The 11,054-nt window shown below is 33.9% G+C and overlaps 2 protein-coding genes across 2 annotated transcripts; both read right to left on the bottom strand.

Annotated features, from left to right (window-relative positions):
* Positions 1–595: 595 nt before the first annotated feature.
* Positions 596–1,546, bottom strand: LOC127666358 (olfactory receptor 14A2-like). Its single transcript, XM_052159237.1, has one exon. It carries the CDS (start codon positions 1,544–1,546, stop codon positions 596–598), a length of 951 nt encoding a protein of 316 aa, XP_052015197.1.
* Positions 1,547–8,979: 7,433 nt separating this feature from the next.
* LOC127666353 (olfactory receptor 6F1-like) lies at positions 8,980–9,939 on the bottom strand. The gene has a single exon (XM_052159223.1). It carries the CDS (start codon positions 9,937–9,939, stop codon positions 8,980–8,982), a length of 960 nt encoding a protein of 319 aa, XP_052015183.1.
* Positions 9,940–11,054: the final 1,115 nt, after the last annotated feature.

Here is an 11,054-nt window from a genome sequence, read left to right as displayed (position 1 = left end):
GTTTTAAGATTATTTCAACTCATCTCTTAGATTTAAGAGCCTGACTTAATTCACATGTCAGTAATGGATTCAGGAGAAATTATAGAAGACCAATCACAAAAATGTCAAACTCTCCCGTGTGTTTCCAATAATACACTCAACCTGAGTGTCTATGCTTTATCTTTTATAAATTTTATTACATGAACTTCCTCCAAGTTTGTCAGGCTTTAAGCACTTGACACTGCTTTAAGGATTGGGCCAAGTAGATTAAAAGTCCTACTGTGTTAGCTTCTTGCCAGTTATTTCTAATTACTAGAAAGAACATCATAGAAATCTAACATGAACTTACTTTGATTTTTCTCTTCTTATATTTAATTGTGCTGTTCTTAATTTTGTTTTGTTTTTATTTCTAAATGAGTGAGAAAATGTGTTATCAATAACCAGATATTGAACCTTGCTATAAAAGGAAAATGATCAGTCCTTTTAGAAAATTAAATGTTCCCAATGAGAACAAACAGCTTTATCAAGCAGTACAGATACTGTTGTCTTTTGAAATTAAAAAAAAATTAAAAAACTTTCTTGTAAATTGTGAGGCACTGTAACACTGACAGAAACACTAAACTGTTGAGTAATGTGGATCCCTTGGACAGAGATTTTGCTGCAGCCTCCTCAGAGAATGCTTGACATCACTGTTTCTCAGGCTGTAGATCACAGGATTAAGTGCTGGAGGCAGAAGAGTATATAGCACAGAAAACAGCCTGTCTGTAATTGATGGTACATCTGAATGTGATTTCAGATAGACAAAACAAGCAGTGGCAATGAAAACACTGAAAACAGTGAGGTGGGGGAAACAGGTGGCAAAGGCTTTGGACTGACCTTTAGTGGTTGGAATATTCAGGACAGTGGAGATAATGTAAAAGTAGGATATGACAACACAGATAAAACAAGACATACATAGACACATACCAATCCCTAGACTTATATAAATGATAATGAGTGATCCAGAACAGGAAATCCTTAGTAAAGAGGGAATATCACAGAAAAACTGTGGAATTACAATGGGGCCACAGAAAGACATGGAAAAAGTGCCAGCTGTATATATGGCTCCAAAGAGTACCCCAGTAGCCCAGGAAATCCCCACCATCAGCACACAGTTCCCACTACTCATGATGGCCTCATAATGCAGAGGAGAGCAGATGGCAACATAGCGGTCATATGACATTGCAGTCAGTACAAATATCTCACCTGCTGAGAAGGAAGTCATTAAAAGTATCTGAAAGGCACAACCCAGAAAGGAAATGTAATTGTTGTGAGTTAAGCTATTGATGATAAACTTTGGGGTTGGGATGGACAAAAGGAAGACATCCAACAGGGACAAATTCTTCAGGAAAAAGTACATGGGTGTTTGAAGTTTCAGATCCAGAGTGATGAGAGTGATGATGAGGAAGTTACTCATTATGACTGCTAGGTACATTACCAGGAAGAACAGCCCACATACAGTCTGTAGCTCTGGGACATCTGAGAATCCCATAAGGATGAATCCTGTTACTCTAGTGACATTGGCCATTCCCAATTTTTCCCATGGTCTGTTAGGTGGGAGAAATGAACAAAAACTGATATAGTTCCAAATAATTACATGTATATGCATCAATGCTTTGTAGGAATGAGCCCAGGAAACTACATAGGTGCTTCTGAATTGTTAAAGCCTCTACTTTATCTTTTTGCAAGGTGCTACTTTCTCTTGAAACAAAATTTGTCCTAATTTATCACTTATGACAATTTATTGTACTATGTTTTGTTACAGATTATTAGAAAATCACGAAGACCTGTATGCTGCTTTTCCTAATTCAATTACTCTTTACATGAAACTGCAATTGTCTAGTGAGCAACAAACTGCAGAATAAAACCCCAGTCTCATTCCCTTCACTATTTTATTTCCTTTGTCATAATCTTGGGTCAGAGCATTTTGCATAGCCATAATTACCATTCAGAGAGCCTTCACCTGACATTTGAAAGTGTCTTACTTCAGGGCTGAAGACCTGAGTACTTCTAATATTTTCACCAGATTGACAATTGCTACCATAGATTATGTATTCAGTACCCTTTGATTGGCATTGGATGTTTTCCTTTATTATGTACTATCTTTCTTGAGCAGAAGCTTCTTTCAGGCAAACCATTTCATTATGATATCCCCTAAACAGGAATTATCATTTCCTAAGCAACAATTTGTTTACTGTACAGATCATAGTTCTGATAGATAAACACCTATTTATTTTCAATGCAAATAAACATTCCATTTTATATCATGAGTAGTTTTCTCTGAATCAAATGGGGATTGATAAGATTCCATATGTCCAGAACTGAGATAATGATCAACCAGGCTACAATTTACCAGGAGTGCATGAGAATCCATAGCTCTTATCCTTCTTTCCTAATAATTCATGAGTTTGTTTCACTATTTTCAAATACATACTTACAATATATATTTACATTTATCAAACTTCTTCCCTGACTGTTAGAATTGTTTTTCCTCATCTGATGATTAATCAATTCTAATTTGCATGAAGTTTCTAGAGCCAAACTTCCCAAGGTATATTTTTCCTAACAAAGCAATTAAAATAACTTTTTTTTAAAAAAAATCATTTTCCATTTATGTGTAAAAAAGGTGATGTGTTATCATTGTAAATTCTCAGTTTCTGTTAGTAAGAAGAAGAAACAAAAACAAATAAGGGAACATGAATTTGAAGGAGAGAGGAAAAGAATATGGGAGGATGTAGTTTGAGGCGAGGGAAAAGAGAAATGTCACCATTAAGTTATATTCTCAAAAATACAAATGAAAAGAAAAGGAAAAATGAACGTAAGAAGAAAAAGGTGAGTGGCTGGACACTCAGCTCAGCAGTTAAAAAACACATGGTGCTTTTGGAGAATGGCAGTTTCTATAATAGATTTGGTAGTTCAGTTTGTTGTAACTTTATTTCCAAGGAATCTAATGCCTATTTCTAGTACTTATAAGCCCTAGTCAGGCACAATGTACACAATCATAAATAAAGAACAACACAGATATACATAAAATAAAGATAATATGTATTTAAAATACATTTATAAAATTTTTGAATTTTTGTATTCAAAGACACATTTACAAAAATTTTGAATTTTTCAACTACAAGCATTTGTAGTTAAACATGTCAGGATTTCTGGATATTTTGTTCATAAAGGGATCTCAAGAGAATACACTAAAATACATATGCCACTTGTTCCTCTATATTTCTCACAGAATGTTTAATGGTATGTCTTTTTACTAAGATTCACATATTCTGATATCCTGTGTATAATCAATCTATGTCTGTAGTTTTTGCTGGTTGTTACTAGGTTTAGGTATTGACTTACTGTTTATTGAAAAGGAACACAATGTAACAGACATATTAGACATGGGACTAAATGATAGTGACCAAAAAAAAAGTGTTTTATGGAGCAGTGGAAAGCTTGTGCTCCTAAAGAGGCACAAAATATAGGCACTTTAAAGTAATATGAAAGAAATAAATCTTAAGAGAGTAAAATAATTAAGTCTTAGTTTAGAGATTAACTTTGTGGCTCCTTAATAAAGCAAGGCTTTCAATTCACAGCAAATGCAGAGAACAAATGCACAGTTGAAGAGCTTTAAGACAGGTAGTTGTGAAAAGGAGAAAAATATGTCAGGGCAATGAGAATAGTGCTGACTTTTATCAAGCCATTGTAACCATCCAAATGAAGAGACATAAAAGTCATAGAAAAATGGTTGAAGAAATCACTCATAACTTGTCTTGTTTTGGAATCTACACTAGCTCCCTAATTCTCAAAATATCTCCAAATTTAAAACTATGTTTTGGAACAGAGCATTTTAATATTTTATTGACAGAAATTTGAATCTGTACTTTATTATTTATTGTATTCTTTTTTTAATTTTTTAATTTTTAATTTTCTATATTCTTTGTTTACATTCTGAATCTGTACTTTAAAATAATTCATATTCTTCAAATTCCTGGAAAGCAGATTAGTCATCAGATATCTGTAGGGAGATCTTTCAACAGGTCAAATTGAGAAATAATTTTTCTACTTATTAACATTCAATTATTGGTGGATCACCTAAAAGTTTGGAAACTCTGTAGTTATTGCATATAGTTACAATTTAGGCCTCTGAGAGCATTCAAAATTCTGTGCTAAACTTTAATCTTTTGTTAAAATAGAATAAAGTAAATATAAACAGAAATATCATTTACCTCCTTAAAAATCTTGATAACATATCCTTTGAAACAGTGTGCTGTCCAAATGTCTCTAACACATCTTTTTATCTTACTTGGATATTGTCTTATAATTCCCCAAAGGAACTAACCTGGACCTCTGGGAGTTCTCAGAAACTGAGTCATGAATGAAAGAACACACATGGGCTTGAACAAGGTCCCTGACACATATGTAGCAGATGTGCAGCTCACTCTCCAAGTGGACCCCCAACATCTGGAAAGGTTACCAAAAGCTGTAACCAGATTGTGGCATCCATTCTTCAACAGTGTTGCTATGTCTGGCCTCAGAAGAAGAGGATGTACCTAATCTGGAAGAGACTTGATATTTCAGCAGGGGGATACACAGGAAATATCCCATCCTCTCATAAAGAAGAATATGGGGTAGTGTCCCAGTGAAAGAAGCTGGAGGCAATGCTTGGGATATTAATTAATTAATTAATTAATTAATTAATTAAATCAATCAATTAATTTTAAAAATCCCCAAAGAAGAGTCTTTCCGAGTAACCTTCCTCATATCTAACTTTTTATTTAAGACCATTGTAATATTCTTTTTAGAGGAGGGACTGATCAGTTCCCAGAAAATACTCTAGAATAGATCAAGAATATGGCTTATATTTTCCCCTAGAGTATATTAAACTAAATACATATATTCTAAATTATATTAAGCATGAAGTTATAGAATATATGAACTTTGCCTAAGGATTCTAGCTACATCTTACTAGTTATTTTTATCATTGTTGTAATAAAGTGCATGACAAAACTAAACATTTATAAATATCAACAACAAGATAACAACAAAAAATGAAAACCATGGTTTATTCGGTCTCATGTTTTGAGGATACAAATTCGTGAAGGCAAGGAAGGCTTGAGGTCATATTGTACCTGTAGAAGAGACACAGGTTAAGACTCTGTTTATGCTCAGCTCATCTTATAATCCTCCTATCCTTGTCTACCCTATACTCTTCAGCCTAGAATAACAGCATATATGGCCATGACCATCTTTTTTGTTTGTTTGTTTGATTTTCGTTTTTTTTTTTTTTTTTTTTTTTTGAGAAAGGGTTTCTCTGTGTAGCCCTGGCTGTCCTGGAACTCACTTTGTAGACCAGGCTGGCCTCAAACTCAGAGATCCACCTGTCTCTGCCTCCCAAGTGTTGGAATTAAAGGCATGCACCACCACTACCCGGCTATGACCAGCTTTTTACATGAGTGTTTGGGATCCATACTCAGATCCTCATGCTTGTAAGCAAATATTCTTTCCATTAGACCTACTCTGTCAGCCTCTCATTGGAATTTTAACGTATTTCTTTTAGACAAACAATAGATTTTTGAAAATTATACTGCCTCTCTCTCTCTCTCTCTCTCTCTCTCTCTCTCTTTCAACCTCTCTCTCTCTTGGCCCATGTACTTATGTCTTATATATATATATATATATATATATCATATAATTTACCCATTTCAGTCCTAATATTAAATATTAGAAATAGCAGTAATGAATTCTCAGGATTTATACTTTTATTTTTATAAGAAAGATGGTTTTATTTTTTTCTAAAGTTAAAAGGAAATAATTCAGTTCAGAATTTTATCTTTTATAGTACACAGTTCATACTTCCATAATGTACTGGAGGTACCGGAACATATTTAAATGAAAGTTCAGTGCATGAATGCTTCACAAAAATGTAAATATGAAAATATTGATATTATTGATTTTGAAAAGGTACACAATAGGAGAATATCCTGCTAAACAAATGAGGTATTTAAAACAATTTTTAATTAGGGAGTTAAATAAATATGTACATATCACAAATAAGTACATTTCACCTGCTATTGCTTGTATACGTGTGTTAACACAGAAAATGCGGTCATTAGACCAAAGAGCTTCCTTAAAAAATGAAGCACTTCCATGAAGTTATGTAGTTATAGAAGAAAATAAACTTGCAAACCAGGCTATATTTCCAAGTACACTGATGAAAATACTAAGTGAATTACCAAAACCAGGGAAATTTCAAAGCCTATATTCCAATATATAATTAAAAATCCTTCACAGAATCTGAGTATAGAAATAAATTACTATCATCAATGAAATGAGAAAATCACAATAAATAGTATACCATACAGAAATACCTTTTTATCAGTTAGAATGCATTGCTGAGATTATTTCTATATAACTTTGATGTATTTTATGAAAAAAATTAAGTTTTACAGTACAGTATGGTATTTTTTGGCCCAATATCATACTTACATATAAAAGTTATTTTGAAAAAAGCTCAGAAATTATATATATATATTTAAATATGAAACCTAGGGAAATGTTGACTACAGTATTTACTAGTTATAGATTTTTCATACTTAAATACAACCTCTCAAGTCAAGATATATGTGCTCACTGGATGAAATAACGGTATTGCCCATATGAAGTTAACCATTTTATTTTTGCATCTGAAGCCAACTCCATAGAGTCAAGTTGATGTCTTGCACTTTCTTTCTTTATTATTATTGGTTATTTTATTTACATTTCAAACGTCATCCCACTTTCCAGTTTTCCCTCCACAACCCTCCTATCACAACCCCTCTCCTCCATGCTTCTATGAGGGATCTCTCCCCCAACACGCACACCTACCCACTCCTACCTCACTAGCCTAGCATTATTCTATGTTGGGATAGAGACTCCACAGGACCAATAGCCTCCTCTCCCATTAATTGATGATCAGAGACACAGGACTGAGGAGATAATAGATCCTATTTGGGAACATAGTAATTTTATTTTGCTAAATGGACATTTCAAACTGGATCCTAAATATTTACATTCTTAGCCAAATTCATGATGACCTGAGCCTTGATATTATGAGGTGAAGTGTTAATGAGATTCGAGTCTTTTTAAGTTGCTGAGAACAAGTTACTGTTGAGTCTTCTGCCTTAATGGAGCTTCCCATAACATGCCCCATAAGCTTCAGGAAACACTATGAAAGAGGTGGTGGAAAGAATATAAGAACATGAAAAGAAAATGAAATTTGTGAACTCACAACTTCTGTTCTTATTTCCTCAAGGCATATTGTAGACTAAGCATGTTAATATTCATAGATTGGGTGGGCACATGAGGACTGAAACTTCACAAGGAAACTCTTGACAGCTGAGGGTTGTAGGCTACGTGAAAGTCATCATCTTCAATTTTGTAGCCACTGATCTATATTCCAGTGGATATCTCCACACCCATGCCCAAACAAAGTCCCTTGATAAACATGGTCATAAAGCAGGAAGACATAAATGTAGAGTGGGGACTTTTTCAGCGCAGATGGCTTTGTTGGGGGTGGGGAAACAATAAGGCATGCAGGAAGGGGTTAGTGTGATCAGATTATTACAACCTATATAAAAATTTTAATGAATAAATTAATTTTAAGATGCGAAATAATTATTCTTATAATTTTTATGTATTCCAGTAAGATTTCATTTTGTAGTTCAAGAAAAAATTTAAGCATGATCTTGTACACAAATCTCTTATTTTATTATAGTCTCTTAACCCACATAGTAACTCTCAAGATTCACTCTGGGTAGTAGTCATCTGGTGATCAATTGCACTGCAGATTCTCACTCTGTGTCTATGGTAGTACTGCAGATTTTCTAAGTCTTCCTGATGGCACTCACTCTCACAGTTAGAAGGGACAGCACTATAGAGGTAGCCATATAAACACTCACCAGTAAGATATTGTGATTTACTCTTCCATACCATCTCTTCTGTTCCTAAAATTCACTAAAATAAATAAAAAATTAAGATTCTTAATTTCCATTATAAAGCAATGGAAACATTCAATGCATTATTATTTTTCTTTATTCTTGAAAGAAATACTTGCCATGTTGTGTAGAAGCATTATTCTTTTTATAAAGATTTATTTATTTTTATTTATATGAGTACACCATAGCTGTCTTCAGTCACACACTAGAAAAATTCATTGGATCCCATTACAGATGGTTGTGAGCCACCATGTGGTTGCTGGGAACTGAACTCAGGACCTCTAGAAGAGCAGATAGTGCTCTTAACTGCTGAGCCATTTCTCCAGCCCAGAATCATTCCACTGGCTCAGTGTCCTTAGAAGTTAAAATTGTGGGTATGTACAGTTGAATTAAATTTCATGGTTATTTAAACATGTTAGAAAACCAATTCTTTATTTTTAGAAACCCAATTCTTATATGATCTCATTCCAAGCATTTTAAAAATGTTTTAATCATGGTACTTTTGCTAACATTCCAATTCCTATTCATTCATTTACAATTTTACATCATCCAGAAAAGTCATGCAGCTATATTTATGTTGATAAATAATTGTAAAACCTTAAATATTGTGTCTACTTCACCATTTGTATAGTAAATGTTTATTGAACCAATTTATTTTTGAGGTCTTTTGGTTAGATTTCCATTACTCTCTTCAATGGAGGAACACTGCTTCACTTATTACAAACTTTATGGATTAGGCTTTCTTTAAAACTATTTATTTGGGGTAAACCAATTATGGAAAATCTTATAGGCAAGACATTTTCATTGTTTACTTTATCACTTTGTTGTTATATTAAGTATTATAAATAGAATAGTTATAACTTTTCAGTAGAATTCAAAGCAAAGTATGGAGTGTGCAGGGGTGGAATGTCAGAGTTCATTTTTAAAACCAAAGTCAAATTCTTACCATGATTAAATGAGGTCTAAGACTACCCTCCAGAGTGTCATTGTTGCTTTCTCAAAGTCCAAGCATGTTTTTGCTCAATAAAAACCTCTTTTGGTATAGAAATTTCTGGAAAGCTTTCATCACATCTTTGTTTCTCAGGGTATATATGAGAGGGTTGACTAAAGGGGTGATCAGACAGTAGAACACTGAGACCACTTTGCCAATTGTGAAGTTGTACTTGGCTGGAGGTCGGACATAGGCGAAGATTATGGTGCCATAGTAGATGGTCACTACTGTGAGATGGGAGGCACATGTTGAGAATGTTTTCTTCTTCGCTTCCCGGGAAGACAGCTTGATTATTGTGACCACAATGTTGCCATAAGAGCTCATTGTGAGAAGGAAAGAACTGAGAATCACCACAGAACTGCAGGTGTAACCCAAAGCCTCCACCAAGAATGTGTCTGAGCAAGAGAGTTTAAAGATGGGGTCGGAGTCACAAAAAAAATGGTTGATTTTCTGTGGACCACAAAAGTTCAGTTGAGAGATGAGTATAGTAGGTAACAGAGGGGCAATGAAGCCTCCAATCCACGAAGCAGCTGAAAACCTCAGACAAATGTGAACACTCATGAGAAGTGAGTAATGTAGAGGACGACATACAGCCACATGCCGGTCATAAGCCATAACTGCTAGCAAGATGCACTCAGTGGCTCCCAGAGAGAAGAAAAAATAGTACTGAGTGATACAGCCTGCAACAGGAATGGTGACAACCTTTGTGACACATGTAGCCAGCAACTTAGGCACCGTGGCTGTTGTATACCAGATCTCCAGGAATGATAGGTTTCCTAAGAAAATGTACATGGGTGTCTGTAGTGTGGTATCCATTAAAATAAGGAAAATAATGAGGGTGTTTCCCATAAGAGACAGCAAATACACAGTGAGAAAAATCATAAACAATGGGAGCTGCAGTGAGGAGGAGCCTGGAAACCCTAGAAAAATAAACTCTGTCACTATTGTTTGGTTTGTTACATCCATATTTCTTCTTCTCAGACCTGAGAGGGATCAATAGGACCCAGGGGATCTTAGGTGAGTGGTAATCAGGACTGGAATAAACTAGTCATTTCCATGGTGGTAATAAATGATACATAGCAATCAGAGAAAATGAGGACTGTTGGAAACATAACAGACATTTTACATACAATATACATGGGTCATCTCACATATTCAAAATAAATATCTAATGTAAATAATGTAACCATCTAATGCTTCAAAATGAAAACCAAAGTAGATAGGTAACATACTTATCATTGTATGACACAGATTGTAGGGCAGAGATAAAGTCCTAATAACTTGGAACATGGCATTGCCTTACCCCAAGGAGGTCATTTCTTAATCTGAAATACAGAAATCAATAGATGATAGTTGCTAGTAAAGGCCTTCACAGCTTATAGTACTCCTTGTTAATAGAAAGAACTACCCACACTTGTAAATTTATGGTCCTTATTTACAAATGATTTGGAGAAAGATAGGAACATTAATTAAAAGAGGCATTTTTTATGAACATCTATTTAATTCTCCTGATCTCTGGAATATTTATCTTTAGCATCTTTGAATCTTTCTATTTATTGACATTAATCAGAATAAAACTGATGAAAGTCAGAATTCTTTTCATTAAATTGAATAGAGTTTTGCATGGACATATTCATGTATATGATATATTATAATTCTACATATATCTAATTGTAGTACACAGGTAAAATTCACAATCAGAATATTCTTAAGTCATTTTTAAGTTTATTAACACTATAAAATACACTGAGTATATACCTCTTGTAGCAATCAAAGCAATAGTAGAACTGAAACAAGGTCACTTTGGTATCTATCTGCAGGTTCTTATTCCAAACCCTTCTGGAGGTTTTAGTTATAAAACTCAATTAAAATATTATATGCATGCTTCAGGCTATATCTTTATTACTCTAATTATTTTACTTTTGTAGAAGAGAATTTTTATGGTATGATATTTGCTGTTGCCTCAGTTCTATTAGAAAAAAAAAGTGACTTTTAAGTCTATAAATTCAGTAATGATAATTTGAAAATTAAGGAAAATTGTAATTCAAGAAAACTTTTTATAAAAATATAACTTGAACTAA

The sequence above is a fragment of the Apodemus sylvaticus genome, chromosome 1, assembly GCF_947179515.1.
Source record: "Apodemus sylvaticus chromosome 1, mApoSyl1.1, whole genome shotgun sequence".
In the NCBI taxonomy this organism is placed as follows: domain Eukaryota; kingdom Metazoa; phylum Chordata; class Mammalia; order Rodentia; family Muridae; genus Apodemus; species Apodemus sylvaticus.
Note: the sequence above shows the minus strand (reverse complement) of the source record. Positions and strands in the feature narration are given on the sequence as shown.

Excerpts from the sequence above, each read along its gene's own strand:
- LOC127666358 (XM_052159237.1), bottom strand. The coding sequence starts at position 1,546 with ATGGCCAATGTCACTAGAGTAACAGGATTCATCCTTATGGGATTCTCA.
- LOC127666353 (XM_052159223.1), bottom strand. The coding sequence starts at position 9,939 with ATGGATGTAACAAACCAAACAATAGTGACAGAGTTTATTTTTCTAGGG.